General features: G+C 43.0%; 1 protein-coding gene across 1 annotated transcript in view; it reads right to left on the bottom strand.

The window, feature by feature from the left end:
- Window positions 1-53: 53 nt before the first annotated feature.
- The window catches only part of LOC118389549 (copine-9-like), a 178,797-nt gene continuing 156,718 nt past the window's right edge, over window positions 54-22,132 (bottom strand). Inside the window, exons 18-20 of the mRNA XM_052527298.1 lie at window positions 17,184-17,286; window positions 16,912-16,969; window positions 54-9,420 (exon numbers count right to left, since the gene is read on the bottom strand). Coding sequence (XP_052383258.1) covers window positions 9,155-9,420; window positions 16,912-16,969; window positions 17,184-17,286 — 427 coding nt within the window. The 3' untranslated portion in view covers window positions 54-9,154. The remainder of the gene's footprint in view (window positions 9,421-16,911; window positions 16,970-17,183; window positions 17,287-22,132) is intronic.

The following is a 22,132-nucleotide window of genomic DNA, read 5'->3' as shown; positions in this document are numbered from 1 at the left end:
ATGATTTTGTTAACTCCAAGACCAAACATAATCTGCCAACTTCAATAGTGAGATAAGTCTTAATAATATATCTTTATTTGATTTCTAAGATAAGATATATAAAACAAATGGGCAAATTTACAAATAGGTTTTGACCAACACAAGCAGGTAAGGAATAACATAGATATACATTTACAGAATCATTATAGAAAGAAAATCAGGAGGAAGACAGATCACATAATATTCTGTACATGAACTACGATATATTTACATTAGGTATACTTGTAAGCAAACACGGTCACAAAACACTTGAATGGGCAAAGGGGATTGTAAGCAGCATATAGTTTATGTCTGTCAAGCCTAGTTCCATGAGAAGGTTAAACTTATACTGTACACAGAACACAGCCTGGATATTCATGCTTTATGCAAAAATATTCAACAGGTGATGTGAATTTAAGTTTACTTTGGTACTTCATAACACTGCTACACGCATGCACTATGTTTAAACGTTGTGTCTATTCAAATTTTATCTACTATTCAAATGCTCCATTATCGTTTTTGGTTCTTATATATATGTATTATATATTATTATACTTTTTTTTTTATTACACCTTTATTTAACCAGGTAGGCCAGTTGAGAACAAGTTCTCATTTACAACTGCGACCTGGCCAAGATAAAGCAAAACAGTGCGACACAAACAACAACACAGAGTTACACATGGAATAAACAAACGTACAGTCAATAACACAATAGAAAAGTCTATATACAGTGTGTGCAAATTAAGTAAGATTAGGGAGGTAAGGCAATAAATAGGCCATAGTGGCAAAATAAATTACAATTTAGCAATTAAACACTGGAGTGATAGATGTGCAGAAGATGAATGTGCAAGTAGAGATACTGGGGTGCAAAGGAGCAAAAAAAATTAACAATATGGGGATGAGGTAGTTGGGTGGGCTATTCACAGATGGGCTATGTACAGGTGCAATGGTCTGTAAGCTGCTCTGACAACTGATGCTTAAAGTTAGTGAGGGGGATATGAGTCTCCAGCTTCAGTGATTTTTGCAGTTCGTTCCAGTCATTGGCAGCAGAGAACTGGAAGGAAAGGAGGCCAAAGTAGGAATTGGCTTTGGGGGTGACCAGGGAAATATACCTGCTGGAGCGCGTGCTATGGGGGGGGGGGGCTGCTGCTATGACGACCAGTGAGCTGAGATAAGGTGGGGCTTTACCAAGCAAAGACTTATAGATGAGCTGGAGCCAGTGGGATTAGCAACGAATATGAAGAGAGGCCAAGCCAACGAGAGCATACAGGTAGCAGTGGTGGGTAGTAAATGGGGCTTTGGTGACAAAACGGATGGCACTGTGATAGACTGCATCCAATTTGCTGAGTAGAGTGTTGGAGGCTATTTTGTAAATTACATCGCCAAAGTCAAGGATTGGTAGGATAGTCAGTTTTACGAGGGTATGTTTGGCAGAATATATAAGAATGAGTGAAGGATGCTTTGTTGCAATATAGGAAGCCGATTCTAGATTTAATTTTGGAGATGCTTAATGTGAGTCTGGAAGGAGAGTTTACAGTCTAACCAGACACGTAGGTATTTGTAGTTGTCCACATATTCTAAGTCAGAACCGTCCAGAGTAGTGATGCTAGACGGGTGGGCAGGTGCGGGCAGCGATCGGTTGAAGAGCATGCATTTAGTTTTACTTGCATTTAAGAGCAGTTGGAGGCCACGGAACGAGAGTTGTGTGGCATTGAAGCTCGTCTGGAGGGTAGTTAACACAGTGTCCAAAGAAGGGCCAGATATATACAAAATGGTGTCATCTGAATAGAGGTGGATCAGAGAATCACCAGCGACAAGAGCGGCATCATTGACGTATACAGAGAAAATAGTCGGCCAGAGAATTGAACCCTGTGGAACCCCCATAGAGACTGCCAGAGGTCCGGACAACAGGCCCTCCGATTTGGCACACTGAACTCTGTCTGAGAAGTATTTGGTGAACCAGGCGAGGCAGTCATTCGAGAAACCAAGGCTGTTGAGTCTGCCGATAAGAATGCTGTGATTGACAGAGTCAAAAGCCTTGGCCAGGTCGATGAATACGGCTGCACAATATTGTCTTTTATAGATGGCAGTTATGATGTCGTTTAGGACCTTGAGCGTGGCTGAGGTACACCCATGACCAGCTCAGAAACCAGAATGCATAGCTCTTTTTGTTAACTTGGCTTTTGAAGACCTTAGAAATGCAGGGTAGGATAGATATGGGTCTGTAACAGTTTTGGTCTAGGGTGTCACCCCCTTTAAAGAGGGGGATGACCGCGGCAGCTTTCCAATCTTTCAGAATATCAGACGATACAAAAGAGAGGTTGAACAGGCTGGTAATAGGGGTTGCAACAATTGCGGCGGATCATTTTAGAGAGGGTCCAGATTGTCTATCCCAGCTGATTTGTAGGGGTCCAGATTTTGCAGCTCTTTCAGAACATCAGCTATCTGGATTTGGGTGAAGGAGAAATGGGGGAGGCTTGGGCAAGTTGCTGTGGGGGGTGCAGAGCTGTTGACCGGGGTAGGGGTAGCCAAGTGGAAAGCATGGCCAGCCGTAGAGAAATGCTTATTGAAATTCTCAATTATCGTAGATTTATCGGTGGTGACAGTATTTCCTAGCCTCAGAGCAGTGGGCAGCTGGGAGGAGGTGCTCTTATTCTCCATGGACTTTAAAGTGTCCCAGAACTTTTTGTAGTTTGTGCTAATTTCGGCAAATTTCTGTTTGAATAAGCTAGTCTTTGCTTTCCTAACTGCCTGTGTATATTGGTTCCAAACTTCCCTGAAAAGTTGCATATCGCGGAGGCTATTTGATGCTAATGCAGAACGCCACAGGATGTTTTTGTGCTGGTCAAGGGCAGTCAGGTATTGAGTGAACCAAGGGCTATATCTGTTCCTGGTTTAAAAAAATTGAATGGGGCATGCTTATTTAAAATGGTGAGGAAAGCACTTTTAAATAATAACCAGGCATCCTCTACTGACGGAATGAGGTCAATATCCTTCCAGGATACCGGGGCCAGGTCGATTAGAAAGGCCTGCTCGCTGAAGTGTTTTGGGGAGCGTTTGACAGTGATGATGGGTGGTCATTTGAGATCCTGGTTGTAGACAGCAGATGTGTATTTAAAGGGCAGGTTGGTCAGGATGATATCTATGAGGGTGCCCGTGTTTACGGATTTGGGGTTGTACCTGGTAGGTTCCATGAAAATTTGGGAGAGATTGAGGGCATCTAGCATAGATTGTAGGACGGCCGGGGTGTTAAGCATGTCCCAGTTTAGGTCACCCAACAGTGCAAACCCTGAAGATAAACGGGGGGCAATTAATTCACATATGATGTCCAGGGCACAGATGGGAGCTGAGGGGGGTCTGTAACAAACGGCAACAGTGAGAGACTTATTTCTGGAAAGGTGGCTTTTTAAAAGTAGAAGCTCAAACTGTTTGGGCACAGACCTGTATAGCGTGACAGAACTCTGCAGGCTGTCTCTGCAGTAGATTGCAACTCCACCCCCTTTGGCAGTTCTATCTTGGCGGAGAATGTTGTAGTTGGGGATGGAAATTTCTTAATTTTTGGTGGCCTTCCTAAGCCGTTTTGGCAGTTCCTGTTTACTATACAGTGTACAATAAAGAATATTGACAGAATTCAATACAAAATCCGATCTCATACGAAACCAACCCAGCATAGAACACTCATCAAATATTTATGAATGTTTTAGTCAATTTAAAATGTGAATAACGGTTATTCTCGATGACCACAACCATCAGAAATGTGTTGACTAATCAGGTTAGCGTTCAAAATAATGGAATTATGACTTGCATTGAATCAAATAAAAATAGAATCCTGCCTAACTCAGACTTGTGGGATTATGACAGAATTAAGGCCACATATCCATATCCCTATGCCATAAATCATAAGACAACCCTTCATACCATTGTCCATCTTATTCTATAGCCCCTGTTGACCTACTCTTACAATGTCCTAAATGCTTGATCATTCCCCCAAAGTTTGGTGACAAATGTTTCCCTAATGGTTCATCTCTTCCCAGGGTATCTAAGGGCCACTTCTCAATACGGTTTAAGTCCAAAATTCTCCTTAAGTGCTGTAGGAAAAAGGAACAACGGCATTTGGCACGACATCGACTAACTGTTGTTGTGCAATTTACTTACAGGGAAATCAAAATTGTGCAAGAGAAGCCATGTCTGTTTTTGGCACATCCCCAGAAAGCTGTCAGAAGGTTATTGGCAGTCTTTTTAGTAGTAGTAACTATCACTATGGTGGAGTGAGTGAGTGAGTGAGTGAGTGAGTGAGTGAGTGAGTGAGTGAGTGAGTGAGTGAGTGAGTGAGTGAGTGAAAGAAAGAAAGAAAGAAAGAAAGAAAGAAAGAAAGAAAAGAGAGAAGAACGTGTGTATGCAGTAAAAGAGAGAGAAATCAAACAAGTCAGAATAGAGACTTGACTGTGAACAAAATCTCTGCGTTTGAATGATCCGTTATAGTCAGGAATTTCTCAAAGAAAAAATATATAATAAGAAGACAAGTAGGCCTACAAAACAATGACATGCATTGTAAATAAACTTGTGTAGATCCTATGAGCCCAGCCAAAATAATGAAAAAATATAGACCCATATCTTGGAAACCAGAGCTGTGGCGGAAAGAAACCATGCATAAATATGCAGAGAAAAATCAGCCCATTGCAACTCCTTCGAAACAGGCTTAGTGGCAAGGGACCACACTTTTGAGAACAACTTATGCTGAGGCACAATCTCTTTCACTCCTCTCCTCTTTCTAGCAAAAATGGAGTGACACAAAGTTGACCCTAATGCTTTGACATGTTTGAAAGACGGAGCAGGTTTTGCCACCATTGACTAAAAGCTTGGAAAAGTTTACATTTGGAAGGAGGAAATCAAGGAGAAGTAAAAAAAAAAATAGTGACTAGGTACTGTGGTATATTCAGACCAGTGTTTGGGTCAGAATGAACCTGTGCAGTGACGTCAGTTGGACGTCAGACGACCAGTTGTATGGTGGTAGAAAAATACAAATGGGGGGCGCTCAAGCTATTTCCATCTCAAGACGATTTTTCATTTCCAACCCGTCATTTGAAAGATCAAGACTTCGCTCTCAACAGGAGTACGCATTGCCAGCCAGCAGGCCCTTGAGTTATTTAAATATTCACACATCCTGTCTCTGAATTTATTTTCTGATCTGCAATATAGAGCTTTCACAGGCCATCATATGAAACATGTATACATTTCAACACGTGGAATATATCAGTAATATAGAGAATATATTTATCATGAGGTAACGTGGCTAAGATATCCAACTACATACATACATATAGTGAGGACTGGCATAAAACAATATAATCACTTTTCAATCGCCCCCTGGACAAGAGGAACCAGTCCTTAAACAAGGACATGATGTACAGATATATGAACACAATGGGCGTTTCTCAATATGCATACTACCGTGCTGCACACTCTCACGCTCCGAGTGCATTCTCCGACCTTGTTCTCTTGAGTACATCATTCTGAGGACGAGAGTGTGGAGAATGCATAAAATGATACATTTGAGAAGCACTCGCACTCCCTCTACTGTACTGCCTCACAATTCCCCTCCCCATTCACTGAAACTTCTTCCAGCCAGGACAATGGCAACAATAGACGACACAAGATATACACAAAGCAAACGTTTTACTTTCTAATTATCAGCTAGATCTGTGTATCGTAATAATCTAGCTAGCCAGCTAGTTAAACAGGCAGAAATTACTTAAAACTAATGTTATGCAAGGTAGATGTACATTTGAAGTCGGAAGTTTACATACACTTACGTTGGAGTCATTAAAACTCGTTTTTCAACCACTCCACAAATTTCTTGTTGTTAACAAACTATAGTTTTGGCAAGTCGGTTAGTACATCTAATTTGTGCATGACACAAGTAATTTTTCCAACAATTGTTTACAGACAGATTATTTCACTTATAATTCACTGTATCACAATTCCAGTGGATCAGACGTTTACATACACTAAGTTGACTGTGCCTTTAAACAGTTTAGAAAATTCCAGAAAATGATGTCATGGCTTGGAAGCTTCTGATAGGCTAAATGACATCCTTTGAGTCAATTGGAGGTCTACCTGTGGATGTATTTCAAGGCCTACCTTCAAACTCAGTGCCTCTTCGCTTTGCAAGACCTCAGAAAAAAAATTGTAGACCTCCACAAATCTGGTTCATCCTTGGGAGCAATTTCCAAATGCCACATAAACAATAGTACGCAAGTATAAACACCATGGGACCACGCAGCTGTCATACAGCTCAGGAAGGAGACGCGGTCTGTCTCCTAGAGATGAACATACTTTGGTGCGAAAAGTGCAAATCAATCCCAGAACAACAGCAAAGGACCTTGCGAAGATGCTGGAGGAAACAGGTAGAAAGGTATCTATATCCACAGTAAAACAAGTCCTATATTGACATAACCTGAAAGGCCGCTCAGCAAGGAAGAAGCCACAGCTCCAAAACCGCCATAAAAAAGACAGACTACGGTTTGCAACTGAGGACAAAGATTGTACTTTTTGGAGAAATGTCCTCTGGTCTGATGAAACAAAAATAGAACTGTATAAATATATAAAATAAATAAATATATAGAAACTATAGAAATAGGTATAGAAACTTAAGGACAACAAAGTCAAGGTATTGGAGTGGCCATCACAAAGCCCTGACCTCAATCCCATAGAAAATGTGTGGGCAGAACTGAAAAAGCATGTGTGAGCAAGGAGGCCTACAAAACTGACTCAGTCCCACCAGCTCTGTCAGGAGGAATGGACCGAAATTCACCCAACGTATGGTGGGAAGCTTGTGGAAGGCTACCCAAAACATTTGACCCAAGTTAAACAATTTAAAGGCAATGCTACCAAATAGTAATTGAGTGTATGTAAACTTCTGACCCACTGGGAATGTGATGAAATAAATCAAACCTGAAATAAATAATTCTCTCTACTATTATTCTGACATTTCACATTCTTAAAATAAAGTGGTGATCCTAACTGACCTAAGACATGGCATTGTTGCTAGGATTAAATGTCAGGAATTGTGAAAAACTGAGTTTAAATGTTTTTGGCTAAGGTGTATGTAAACTTCCAACTTCAACTGTACATATTTCATTGGTAGCTACCAATTCTTCATGGCTTGCTAGCTAGCCAGTTAGCCCTATTGACTTACTATGGACTTACACATTCACTGAACCGTCTTCCAGTCAGGTCAACAATGGCAATAGTAACAAAACAAGATATACACAAAGCAACCTTTTCACTTCATAACTATCAGCTAGCATAATGTGGTTCTGTAGCTCAGTTGGTAGAGCATGGCGCTTGTAACGCCAGGGTAGTGGGTTCGATTCCCGGGACCACCCATACGTAGAATGTATGCACACATGACTGTAAGTCGCTTTGGATAAAAGCGTCTGCGAAATGGCATATATATATGTAGCTAACCAGATATTTTAACATGCAAAAATGATCTAAAACTAATATTATGTGAGATATATTCTTCGTGGGTTGCTAGCTAACAATTATTTGTGGCTATCTGGCTAGCTAACAGTACTAGTTGCTAGCCAGTTAGCCCTATTGACCTATTATGGGCTTGTGATATATGGTATGTAGGCAGATAAACATGGCAAAATGAACACCGCCTGTATTTATTAACGTTGTCACGACTTCCGCCGAAGTTGGCTCTCCTGCCTGTTCGGGCGGTGCTCGGCGGTCGTCGTCACCGTCCTACTAGCCACTACCGATCCCTTTTTCGTTTGTCTGTTGGTTTTGTCTTATTAGTTTCACCTGTGTGTATTTTAGTGTAATTAGCGTCCTTGTATGAAGTAGGTTGTTCATGTCATTTGGTGGAGTACTTGTATTTTATTCTCCGGTCTGTTTTGATCCTGTGTTGGATTATTCACCCTGTGTGTTGGGTTGACCGTCGTTTTTTGTGCGCCTGAGAATAAACTGTCAAATCACTGAAACCTGCTCTATGCGCCTGATTCCACCCACCTTGGTAAAACGTGACAAACGTATCAAAATAAAATATTATAGTCAGGCAACATATGAGATGTGAATAAGCAACATTTCATTCTGAATAGGAGTGTATTTTCTCTCGCTTCAGCTCAAATAATGGCCACCATTGATTTAAATACATTTTACGTCATTTTTTACGTGGTTGCATCATATTTCTTTGCATACTTTCCGTTGAAGCTTGCATTGATGCATGCTTCAAAATAAGTACAAATGGAGTACACATTCCAGAAGTGCCCTCTGTGCTCCGTTTCGCATACTTTGACTTCAACTCATACTCGGACCCTCCCGTGCTCCAATTTGCGTGCTCGGAGCACGGTAGTATGCATTTTGAGAAACACCCAATGACTCTAGATGCCGAGGCTGAGACCTCAACCGTCCAGAGACGCCATCTTGTTACCGTCTCCCTTGTTTTGCGAAACTCATCCAAAAGCTTTCAGAAATGCCCTGAGAAGAATCCAAACATGAATAGACTTCCTGTGCCTTTCACTTGTTTTGGATATTAACCGTCTGTCCCACTTTCTTCAATGTTTGTACAGTGTCATTATACACATGGAAATATACATTGGCCAGATAGTGGACAAAGTAAAGTACTGCCATTGCAAACCAAGTGGCCAATTTGTTTCTGTTTTGGACCACAAAAGATGTGAGAATGAAACACTCATTGCATGCGTGGCTAGTGAGGCATAGGAAAAAAGGTGAACATCGATCGCTCTTTCTGTCTGTTGAGAAGCCCACAAACCCTTGCTTTTTACAACGTTTAACGGTGACTGTTCCTTGACCCCTGCATATAAAAAGAAGCTAAGGGGTCAGTGAGGGGTTGGCAACCACGGAAGCAGTTCCAACAGTTCTCACTCCAAAGGTCATGCTCCATTTGACCCTTGTTAAGCTGTACAGTTGTTACATCACAGCATGGCGGTGTTCACCAGGCAGGAAATCGCTACTGCAATGTGTGTGTGTGTGTGTGCGTGCGTGCGTGCGTATGTGTACTCCAACGGCTTCAGTGTGTGTCTCTTCAGGTATTTGCTGCAACTGAAAATGGTCCAAACAATGTCTCTAAACCCAAAAACCAAAGACCCCCACCCAAACCCCTCTCTCAGATGCGCAGCTTGTGGAGTCCTGGCGGGGTGGTAGTGGTGGTGGAGGAGGCGGGCCGGGGCTCGATGTCCCTCGTCTTCATGAAACCCAGCAGCTGCTCAGGGATTTCTGCCAACACGTCCTTGGCCAGCCGTGCCATGCTCAGCACCTGGTTGCCCTGGCGGTCTATGTAGTCCCGGAAAGGCACAAACTGGACTATGTCTCGCTCAGCAATGCGCCCCTTAGAGGACACTCTGACCTCGTCACCATCCAGTTCCTCCATCGCTATGGAGCAGAAACAGATAGAGGCAGAAGTAGAGAAATGGGGTAGAGGCAGGGAAAGAGAGGGAGTTAGAGACAGAGTTAGAGTCATAGACAGAGACAGAGAGAGTCAGACAGAGAGTCAGAGTCAGGGACAGAGACAGAGATGACGTCACGTAAATCCATTATTAGACAGAATGCTGTTTGTGTTATTAATGTGTATTGGATTTGTGATAAATATGGCAACCTACCAGTGGAGGCTGCTAAGGGGAGAATGGCTCATAATAATGGCCGGAACTGATCAATTGGAATGGCATCAAACAGCTGGAAACCATATGTTTGATGTTTTTGAAACCATTCCGCTGATTCCGCTCCAGTCATTACCATGAGCCCATTCTCCCCAATTAAGGTGCCACCAGCCTCCTGTGTCACTTTGTTTGCCAAAAGCTCAACTAATAATATAACAGTAGGTCAAAGACATAATTCTGTACATGAAAGCCCCAGAGCAAACATATATTAAAAACATCTTCCTGAAACTTCATTCTTACATTATTAGGAGTGATTTTAATATAACCAACGGCATCCATATTAGGAACTATTTTCTGAGAACCGACAACATCCTAATGTGGATGCCGTAACTTTCTAACAGACTACATCATGAATACTAATATCTATTTTGGTGGCGAGAAGATGTGGGTCCATCTTATCTGGTGTACTGGAGTAGAGAGGAGCTGGGAGGCAGATGCCTGGCCATGCCTGTGGGACTATACAGTTGGGTTCACACTGATGTCTTTGAGAGAGCATGCCTCAGCCATGGGCAGCAACCCAAAACTACTCAATACCCACCCACCCTCCCTCCCTCATCTCCTCTCCTCCAGGACCAGTAACCTGAAAAGCACTGGATAAATAAAGGCAATGGGCTGGAGACCTATCCAGTGCTTTCACCTATGGCTGTAGGGTATAGCAGTGCAGAGAGGAAGAGAGAGGGGGTGAAGGGACAGCAGGATGGCAGGAAAGTGGGGCAGGTGTCTTGGGTAAACCCAGACATGTGGGGGGCATCCCCTGAGTCACTGACTTATACAAAGCCTTCTGCTCCCTTGAATGTCACACACACACACACACACACACACACACACACACACACACACACACACACACACACACACACACACACACACACACACACACACACACACACACACACACACACACACACACACACACACACACACACACACACACACACACACACCGCCTTCTGTTTGCCATGAATGTTACACACAGGAACAAGCGTGCTTACAGAGTACACACACACACACTCACACACCTTCTGTTTCCCATGAATTTCACACCCATGAATGTGTGTGTGTACACGCAGGCGCAGGAGTGCTTGGTACACACTGATGATGCACATACGTTCACTCCACACACATATGCACACAAACATCTACAGGTACACAGGTGCATCCAAACAGATGCCCACATGCAGACTTCATGGGAACATGGGAGGCATTTTGGAGTGAGGAACATGGCATGATGGAAAGATTCGAAGAAGGGAATGATAAGAGAGGAGAGGAGATGTGTTGCACTCAAGCATATGTGCGAGAGAGTCTGTTTGCACAGGCTCCCTGTGGAGATGAAGAGCTCCCAGTTCCCTCTGACTGAGCAAGAGGAGGATAAGAGAGCGTAGATGAGTCAAATACCCTTCCACCTATAGACCACTTAAATTTATGCTGATTTCCCAACCACCACACAATCTGGAGCAATCAGTCAAACCATCACAAACCAATACTCTAGTGATTTAATTTATACACTTTTAAATCGCTCTGTCTCACACACACACACACACACACACACACACACACACACACACACACACACACACACACACACACACACACACACACACACACACACACACACACACACACACACACACACTATAGGCACGAGCATGCATGCATACACATACACACACAACCCCTACGGCAGCTACCCCTGACCCCTCGCACAGCCCTGTGTAGTTTGTAATAGGTCCCAAAGAGACCCCCTTGTCGTTAGGCATGAATAATTTCCCCTTTTCTGCTTCCTTTCCCCAACTACCGGCAGTATCTTTAATTCAAATCACTTAGCCAATTAACTTTTGGAATAGGCATAATGCATAATAAGTGTGCTCCAGTGTTTGCACATTTACTTTGGGAGTGACTGCTTTGTTTTGCTGCTCTCTTGCTAGCTGAAGAGCTTCAGCTTTCCAGCACAACTCTTTCTCACTATGCCAGAAGGAGTGTACACAGCAGTGGCGGCCAGTGCCGTTTAAGATGAGGGAGGACGGACAATTTTTGTTGTTGTTGTTGATTAGCATGGTCTTCTTTCTATTTCAGGTATGTTTATCCACGCTTTGTTCCATTTGCTTCCGTTTAAGAAATGTTTTTCAACAGAATCGGCGGAATGAATACATCACATGAACACACGCAAACACAGTTCACATTCATAGCAGCCACATACAAACAGCATGATCACTTTCTAATCGACCTGGCCGGCGTTTCCTGGAATGACATTGATCTCATACCGTCAGTAGATGATGCCTGGCTATTCTTTAAAAGTGCCTTCCTCACCATCTTAAATAAGCATGCCCCTCTCAAAAAATGTAGAACTAGGAATAGATATAGGCCTTGGTTCGCTCCAGACCTGTCTGTCCTTGACCAGCACAAAAACATCCTGTGGCGTTCTGCATTAGCATCGAATAGCCCCTGTGATATGCAACTTTTCAGGGAAGTTAGGAACAAATATACACAGGCAGTTAGAAAAGCTAAGGCAAGATTTTTCAAACAGAAATTTGCATCCTGTAGTACTAACTCAAAAAAGTTCTGGGACACTGTAAAGTCCATGGAGAATAAGAGCACCTCCTCCCAGCTGCCCACTGCTCTGAGGCTAGGAAACATTGTCACCACCGATAAATCCACTATAATTGAGAATTTCAATAAGCATTTCTCTACGGCTGGCCATGCTTTCCACATGGCTACCCCTACCCCGGTCAACTGCCCGGCACCCTCCACAGCAACCCGCCAAAGCCCCCACCATTTATCCTTTACCCAAATCCAGATAGCCAATGTTCTGAAAGAGCTGCAAAATCTGGACCCCTACAAATCAGCTGGGCTAGACGATCTGGACCCTCTCTTTCTAAAATGATCTGCCAAAATGGTTGCAACCCTTATTACTAGCCTGTTCAACCTCTCTTTCATATCGTCTGAGATTCCCAAAGATTGGAAAGCTGCTGCAGTTGTCCCCCTCTTCAAAGGGGGTGACACTCTAGACCCAAACTGCTACAGACCTATATCTATCCTACCCTGTCTTTCTAAGGTCTTCGAAAGCAAAGTTAACAAACAGATTACTGACCATTTTGTATCCCACCGTACCTTCTCCGCTATGCAATCTGTTTTCAGAGCTGGTCATGGGTGCACCTCAGCCACGCTCAACGTTCTAAACGACATCCTAACCGTCATCGATAAGAGACATTAATGTGCAGCCGTATTCATCGACCTGGCCAAGGCTTTCGACTCTGTCAATCACAACATTCTTATTGGCAGACTCGACAGCCTTGGTTTCTCAAATGATTGCCTCGCCTGGTTTACCAACTACTTCTCTGATAGAGTTCAGTGTGTCAAATCGGAGGGCCTGTTGTCTGGACCTCTGACAGTCTCTATGGGTGTGCCACAGGGTTCAATTCTCGGGCCGACTCGCTTTTCTGTATACATCAATGATGTTGCTCTTGCTGCTGGTGAATCTCTGATCCACCTCTACGCAGACGACACCATTCTGTGTACTTCTGGCCCCTCCTTGGACACTGTGTTAACTAACCTCCAGACGAGCTTCAATGCCATACAACTCTCCTTCCCGTGGCCTCCAACTGCTCTTAAACTCAAGTAAAACTAAATGCATGCTTTTCAATCAATCGCTGCCCGCACCTGCTCGCCCGTCCAGCATCACTACTCTGGACGGCTCTGACTTAGAATACGTGGACAACTACAAATACCTGGGTGTCTGGTTAGACTGTAAACTCTCCTTCCAGACTCACATTAAGCATCTCCAATCCAAAATTAAATCTAGAATGGGCTTCCTATATCGCAACAAAGCATCCTTCACTAATGTTGCCAAACATACCCTCGTAAAACTGACCATCCTACCGATCCTCGACTTCGGTGATGTCATCTATAAAATAGCCTCCAACACTCTACTCAACAAACTGGTTGCAGTCTATCACAGTGCAATTAGTTTTGTCACCAAAGCCCCATACACTAACCAACATTGCGACCTGAACGCTCTCGTTGGTAGGCCCTCGCTTCATACTCGTCGCCAAACCCAAGTCTCTGCTAGGTAAAGCCTCGCCTCATCTCAGCTCACTGGTCACCATAGCAGCACCCACTCCTAGCACGTGCTCCAGCAGGTATATCTCACTGGTCACCCCCAAAGCCAATTCTTCCTTTGGTCGTCTTTCCTTCCAGTTCTCTGCTGCCCATGACTGGAACGAATTGCAAAAATCTCTGAAGCTGGAGACTCATCTCCCTCACTAACTTTAAGCACCAGCTGTCAGAGCATTTTACAGACCACTGCACCTGTACTTAGCCTATCTGTAAACAGCCCATCTATCTACCTACCTCATCCCCATGCTGGTATTTATTTTGCTCCTTTGCACCCCAGTATCTCTACCTGCACATTCATCTTCTACCGATCTACCATTCCAGTGTTTAATTGCTATATTGTAAATACTTTGCCACCATGGCCTATATATTTCCTTATAACTTACCTCATTTGCACTCACTGTATATAGACTTTTTGTTTTCTTTTGTTCTACTGTATTATTGACTGTATGTTTTGTTTATTACATGTGTAACTCTGTGTTGTTGTATGTGTCGAATTGCTACGCTTTATCTCGGCCAAGTCACAGTTGCAAATGAGAACTTGTTCTCAACTAGCCTACCTGGTTAAATAAAGGTGAAAAAAAACCTTTACTCATTGTAATTCCCTCTCGCATTTACACGCTCTCCTCCTCTTTCACATTTTCCCTTCGCTTGTGGACAACACATCAGCTGTCTGTGACCAGGTGAAAAAACATTTCCAAGCCAAACATTCGTATCATAACCGCTAACCACTACACACAGCCTACATCATTGTCACCATATTAGCTAGCTAACATCATTGTCAACATAGCTAATAGAACTAACGCATTAGTAAACCCTCTACAGTAATGCAGTATAGTGTACAGTCAGCAAACAGTTTAGCAGTTACACAGGCGATACATTAATAAAACCAAAAGCTTACCTTGACTTGGAAGAGTCCCAGTGTTGGTTCTTTAATTTTCCCTAAAGGCAAACACTTTTTGGTTCCAGGTAGAATCCTTTTGGTTCCAGGTAGAACTATTTTGGGTTCCATGTAGGACCCTCTGGGGAAAGGGTTCTACATGGATCCCAATAGGGTTCTACCTGGAACCAAAAAGGGTTCGTCAAAGGGTTCTCCTATGGGGACAGCCTAAGAAGATTTTTAGGTTCTAGATAGCACCTTTGTGTAAATAGGGAATAAGGTGCAATTTAGGAAGCATCCACAATCCCGTTCCTTGGTTTTGCCATTGTCGAGTTGTGGCTGACTATTGGCCAATATGGGGAATATATAGGGAATAGTGTGCTATTTCAAGATTGTGCAACAGCTGCAATTGCATCATTATCCAATGATTGACATGAGTATGGTAGGCAGAGAAGGATATCACTCAAACCAAGTTCTCTGCTGCTGCATATTGCAACAGAAATGGGACTCAAGGTAAACTCTTAGAAAAAATGGGTTTCTTGTTTTTCCCATAGGAGAACCCTATTTGGTTCCAGGTAGAACCCTTTTGTGGTGAAAAGGGATCTACTTAGAACATTTAAGTGGTGAAAGAGTTTAACGTAGAACATTGTATAAGTGAATGAGTTCCAACAAAAAATATATATTTTCAGAAGGTTCTCCTATGGGGACAAAATAAATAACCCTTTATGGTTCTAGGTAGCACCTTCTTTTCTAAGAGTAAGTAACATGATAATGAAGTAAAAAATGCAAACATCCTTTGCATGAATGGATTGTTTTGTGCAGAGTTTACCCACACATGGTATTATTATTCAGCTCTGCCGTTAACCTTCTGAGCTTAAGCTAGGTGACCCAGGTAACAAAGCCTCAGTGGAAGTCTGATATATCAGGTGTGTTAATCCGGCACCATATGGGAAAAAAATGGACTGAAACAGGGAGGGAATAGATGGGTTGGCTGGAAGCCACGTTTTTATGATTCTGAATGGTCAGATAGCAACAGTGACAAGAAGATACCATGTGGGGAATCGTAGGTGGCTCGTTTCATCTTGTTATTGATACCATGTCTTGTTTTGAGGTGTTTTGACTGATTTCATGTTAATGTCTCAAATTCGCTAGCTAGCTAACCAACAAATGTAACAATGTTTTTGAGACAAGTGCTCATTGTGCAATAAACATTTGAGGATTAAATATAGTTTAAATGTTGTCAACAATCTAAGCCAACCCTGTCTGTGCCCCATAGTTGCGCACGTGCTGGTTTTGTTGCTAAACAACCAACCCGTCTATTGCTAATTTCGTGTTCAATTGCAAAACGTTTTCCATTGCCCAACTTAATACGACCTAGGACTCACTTACTCTGAGTTCCTCTCCACCGAGAGACATGACACAGGAGTCACGACCTGTTACCACATGAGAATAATGCTAAGGATTATTTGGGAAGGGGGAAGGAATCAACACATTCCTCTTCCTGGAGAGCAACTAATAGTAAGTTTTTTAATTGTTTTTATTTTTAAATTTAAATTGATCTTTTGTTATTTTTATTCCTTTTGTTTTTCAATTTTGGGAGTCGTTTTCTTTTAGGGTGGATCAGCTTTAATATTGCAGATAGATTGTTACTTCCATCAATGTAATTGTCTGCATCATTTCCCATATATTTTTGGGGTATATATAAACATGCATACACGTACACATATATATACAACTGATTTACCTCACCTGGTTCACCTTTTGGGTGGAGTTTGCACTTTAGGAGCAATGGAATGGGGTCAAATAAGCAAACTCCGCCTACCTGGTGGCCTAGGCAAACTAAAAAAAAAACTATTTGGGTGTGCAGGTTTTGGTTCTACCCGTACTCAAGCTGCTTTTCAGGATCAAATCGAATGTGTTAAAAGAGTAGAAGAGGACTGGAGCAAAAGCCTGTACCGCTCCCTACCAGATGTGGGTGTCCTTGCTGTATATCTATGATAGGGGGAGATACATTTGGAAGAAAGGGAGAGCAGGAAGGGGATTCACCAGTTCCTAAAACGTCTTTGAAGGAGATTGCAGTTGTTCTGTCACCTACCCTGCTGATCTTTAGTGCACTTCACAGACAGTGACACATTGACAGCCTAGCATTGAGAGAAGAACAGAAGCTGGGTCAGCACCATGCAATTTAAAAGCCCCCCCCACCGGACAGACACTTACCATCAAACTCAGCAGGACCCACTCCCACTATGATGATAGACATGGGCAGAGCGGCAGCCTGCGGAGAAAAATCACACACACGCACACACACACACACACACACACACACACACACACACACACACACACACACACACACACACACACACACACACATGCACGCACAGGAAATGATATCATTATGACGTCCCGTGCCACATTTTGGGACACACACAAACTTAAGGCCCACCAATGTCAACAACACACATCACTGAGTTGTGATGAACACTCACATTGACCACAGCCTCCTTGGTCTGCACCATGTCTGAGATGACTCCGTCTGTGATCATCAACAGCACAAAGTACTGGGATCCGTCAGTCACATCCTCAGCACACCTGCACGGAGCAACACACAGCACAGGTTGAAACACAAATCAAACCAAATCGTATTTGTCACGTGCGCCCTTCCCAAAATAGTAACACAAGAGGAATAAAATAAAATACACAAGAATGGTGCTATGTACATGGACTACCAGTGCCAGATCAATATGCAGAGGTACGAAGTACTTGAGGTGGATATGTACATGAAGGCAGGGTAAAGTAACTAGGCATCAGGACAGATAATAATACGAGTTAAATAAAGAACAGAGCAGCGGCGGCAAATGATGAGTGTAAAAGTGTGTGAGTGTGCGTGTGTAATATGTATGTGTGTTTGTGTTGTGTCGGTATGCGTGTGTGTGTGTTGTGTGAGTGTGTAATGTATGTGAATGTGTGTGGGTTTTGTGTGGGAGTGTCAATGCAGTGTGTGTGTGTGTGTGTGTGTGTGTGTGTGTGTGTGTGTGTGTGTGTGTGTGTGTGTGTGTGTGTGTGTGTGTGTGTGTGTGTGTGTGTGTGTGTGTGTGTGTGTGTGTGTGTGTGTGTGTGTGTGTGTGTGTGAGGGTGTACATGGTTTGTATATATAGTCTAGTGAGTGTGCGTAGGGTCAGTGGAAGGTAGAGTCATTGCAGATAGTGTGTGTACCATTAATTTACTATTTGGCAGTCTTATGGCTTGGGGGTAGAAGCTGTCTCGGAGTCTGTTGGTCCGAGAGCCGTACCGTTTGGAACAGTCCATGGCTTGGGGGGCTTTGGCAATTTTTCGGCCCTTCCTGTCACGTTCTGACCTTAGTTCCTTTATTATGTCTTTGTGTTAGTTTGGTCAGGGCGTGAGTTGGGTTGGGTAGTCTATGTTCTTTTTTCTATGTTGTGTTTTTGTGTTTGGCCTGGTATGGTTCTCAATCAGAGGCAGGTGTCGTTCGTTATCTCTGATTGAGAATCATACTTAGGTAGCCTGTTTACCCCATTTTAGTTGTGGGTGATTGTTTCTGTTTTCTGTGTCTTCACCATACAGGACTGTTTCGTTTTCGTCTTTCACTTTGTTATTTTTGTGTTCAGTGTCTTTTAATTAAAAATGACGAACACTTACCACGCTGCACATTGGTCCGATCTGTCATACTCCTCGTCAGAGGAAGACGAATTGCGTTACACGTCCTCTGACACCGCCTGATATAGAGGTCCTGGATGGCAGGGAGCTTTGCCTCAGTTATGTTCTTAACTGTCTGCACCACCCTGTGTAGCGCATTGCAGTCAAGGGCGGTGCATTTGCCATGCCAAAAGGGGATGCAGCCAGTCAAGATGGCCTTGATGGTGCAGTGGTAGAACTCTCAGCCTCTTGAGGGGGACAAGGCGCTGCCGTGCCCTCTTCACGATTGTGCGGATGTTTGTGTACCATGTTAAGTTTATTTGAGCTGTTCTTGTCATAATATGGACTTGGTCTTTTACCAAATATGGCCATTTTATCTATATCACCCCTAAGTTGTCACAACAGAACTGGTTGGCTCAAACACATTAAGAAGGAAAGAAATTCCACAAATTAACTTTAAACAAGGCACACCTGTTAATTGAAATGCATTCCAGGTGACGACCTCATGAAGCTGGTTAAGAGAATGCCAAGATTGTGCAAAGCTGTCATCAAGGCAAAGGGTGGCTACTTTGAAGAACCTCAAATAGAAAATATATTTTGATTTGTTTTTTGGTTAATACATGATTCCATGTGTGTTATTTCATAGTGTAAGATATAGAAAATACAAAGAAAATAAAGAAAAACCCTTGAATGAGTAGGTGTGTATCCATTCCAGTACGGGTCCATCTTTTTTGGCTGTGTGCGTGTGTGCGTGAATGCACATGTAGAGGGAAACTTTCTCCTGGTCTTCTGTAGTAATATAGCATACACTTACACCTTTTTGAATACCATTACACTAAACTGTGCTCGATTGGCAGATGTAATATTCCCAGGTAGTCCGTTATTACCACTACATTACTATTCTGTTGTCTAGACTGATGACATAGACTTGTTGCGTTGTTTAGACTGTTGACATAGAAGTGTGTTCCGTTGTCTAGACTGTTGACATAGAAGTGTGTTCCGTTGTCTAGACTGTTGACATAGAAGTTGTAGCTGTCGTGTTTGTGTCTGAGCCGGTTGGCTAGTGCGTCTGCTTGTGGGACAGAGATGGTAGCTAATGGTATGACTCCGCAGGGCGGACAAAACCCGCTGGCTGACTGTTTGATTGGACGGAGACCCGCTGGCTCACTGCCTGATTGGCTCACTCTCACCGTCTGGATGGAGGGGGAAGAGGAAAAGTGTGAAGGGTAAATGGCACCTCTCTCTCTGTCGGGTAATATCCCATCCTCTCTATCTGTCTGTGTCTAGTTCTCTCTCACTAGTGTGTGAAAGTCTCTCTCCTTCTCTCTCTTACGTCCGTCCGTCTTGTCCGTCTGTCTCTCACTATCTCTGTATGTATGCATTTGTCAGTCTCTCTCTCTCTCTCTCTCAAACACACACAGACAAAATCATCTATTAACTTACATTCTACATAGTATATCAACATTACAAGTGAAATAAAGGACAAGTCAGGAACGCATTGGAGAATGGTTGAATCAGCTGACATGCACAGGAAGAAAGATTGTGGGCCTTTCACTACAATACATGTAGCCCCATTTCTGGAACCACTGGATGGGAGAGGTGGGTGTTGTTAGAGAACCAATATTTCCCCTCTTGTTTCTAACTCCACTCAAGGTGTGATGTGGTAGTTATTACTCCAGTCCCTGCTGCTGTGAGGAGTTATATTAGGTAAAGGAGCCCAGAGAGCGGCTTGATTCACCCCCACACCTCACATGTGGGCACATCCACATGACTGGAGAGCCTTCCTCCTCCTCATCATCACCATCTCTGTCCCACAAGCAGCCGCATGGACCAAACCGGGGTGGAGGATGAGCCAAACGAGGGTGGAGGAGGAGGATGACAAAGCATAATGAGTGGAATGGAGAGAGACTTTTGAGAAAGGGTGAGAGAGAGGACGGTGGAGAGGAGAGACAGAAAGAGAGAAAGAAAGGAAGTGAGAAAGAGAGGAGGGAGAGAGAGAGAGTAGGAAAGGAGATGAACGGAAATGTGACAACGCAAGATGAGGGCTAAAGGACAAAAATGAGATAATACATAATAGCCAATAATAGCCAATAATAAAGGAATAAGAGAAAGAAAGAGAGACAGAGACAATATGTGAAAGAGAAATTATATTATTAATCTCATTTCCTCAAACAGGTGCTAATCATCAGCTATATCATCATCATCATTATGCTAATATAGCACCATATTGAAAGAGAATTCATGAAGTTCTTGCATCCACAGTCGAGCCACAGCACCCCACTCTATTAAGTTATGCAAAAGAGATGCCGCATTCACTGGAAAGTATATTGCCATACTTATATACACTCAGTATACCAAACATTAGGAACACCTTCCTAATATTGAGTTGCACCCCCACCCTAAAATACACTTCTATGTCAACAGTTTAGACAACGCAACACTTCTACGACAACAGTCTAGAAAACGCAACACTTCTATGTCAACAGTGTAGACAACACAACACTTCTACGACAACAGTCTAGACAACGCAACAATTCTACGACAACAGTCTAGAAAACGCAACACTTCTATGTCAACAGTCTAGACAACACAACACTTCTACGACAACAGTCTAGAAAACACAACACTTCTATGTCAACAGTCTAGACAACACAACACTTCTACGACAACAGTCTAGACAACGCAACACTTCTATGACAACAGTCTAGACAACACATCTACGACAACAGTCTAGACAACGCAACAATTCTACGACAACAGTCTGGACAACGCAACACTTCTAAGACAACAGTCCAGAAAACGCAACACTTCTATGTCAACAGTCTAGACAACGCAACACTTCTATGACAACAGCCTAGACAACACAACACTTCTATGACAACAGTCTAGACAACACTTCTACGACAAAAGTCTAGACAACGCAACAATTCTACGACAACAGTCTAGACCACGCAACACTTCTATGACAACAGCCTAGACAACGCAACACTTTCATGACAACAGTCTAGACCACGCAACACTTTCATGACAACAGTCTAGACCACGCAACACTTATATGACAGGTGACATCAATAAGAGATCATAGCTTTCACCTGGATTCACCTTGTCAGTCTATGTCATGGAAAGAGCAGGTGTTTGGTACACAAAGAATAAACAGGAAGTACATAACAGGGCCATTAGAAAATGTGTTTCATGAAATACATACAACATTTTGGGGGATTTAGTTGTGAGAAAATTTGTATTTTTTACTAAGGTGGGAGGTATGAGACTGTAGATTGGGGGAAATCCCCATCGACTGACAATGAGTGGTCACCATTATGTAGTTGAATGAAAATTCTGTTTAAACTGCATTCATCAATCTGACTTCACTATTACTGTATGTGAATAAATGCAGGCCCTGGGCACCCCTGTGTCACTCCCTCTTTTAATTGACCGGCCGTCCGACAAACATTATAACAGTTTCCCTGTCACAATAAATCCATAGCACTTACAAACCAAACACGACAATTGAATTAACAGTAACATTCATTTAGACGATGAAAGTTTTCATCAGTTTTCACACCTCTTCTTGCGTCAGTGACCCCAGGACTTTGCTGGGAACTTCTCGTCTCAGAGGATAAGGTGTGTTTCTCCTGTGAGATGCAAATATGCGGTCATCCATCAGAACAGTTTCATAAAACGCGATTGAGTCATCACGCTGGGTCTCGGTACCTGCAAGTCGCTAGTCGTGAGTTTCACCTTCTCTCGTTTTTCCACTACAAGACCTTAAGCAGCCCATTTA

This window comes from Oncorhynchus keta, chromosome 10, assembly GCF_023373465.1.
Source record: "Oncorhynchus keta strain PuntledgeMale-10-30-2019 chromosome 10, Oket_V2, whole genome shotgun sequence".
Classification (NCBI taxonomy): Eukaryota; Metazoa; Chordata; class Actinopteri; order Salmoniformes; family Salmonidae; genus Oncorhynchus; species Oncorhynchus keta.
The sequence above is the reverse complement of the archived record's forward strand: the minus strand, read 5'-3'. Positions and strand labels throughout refer to the sequence as shown.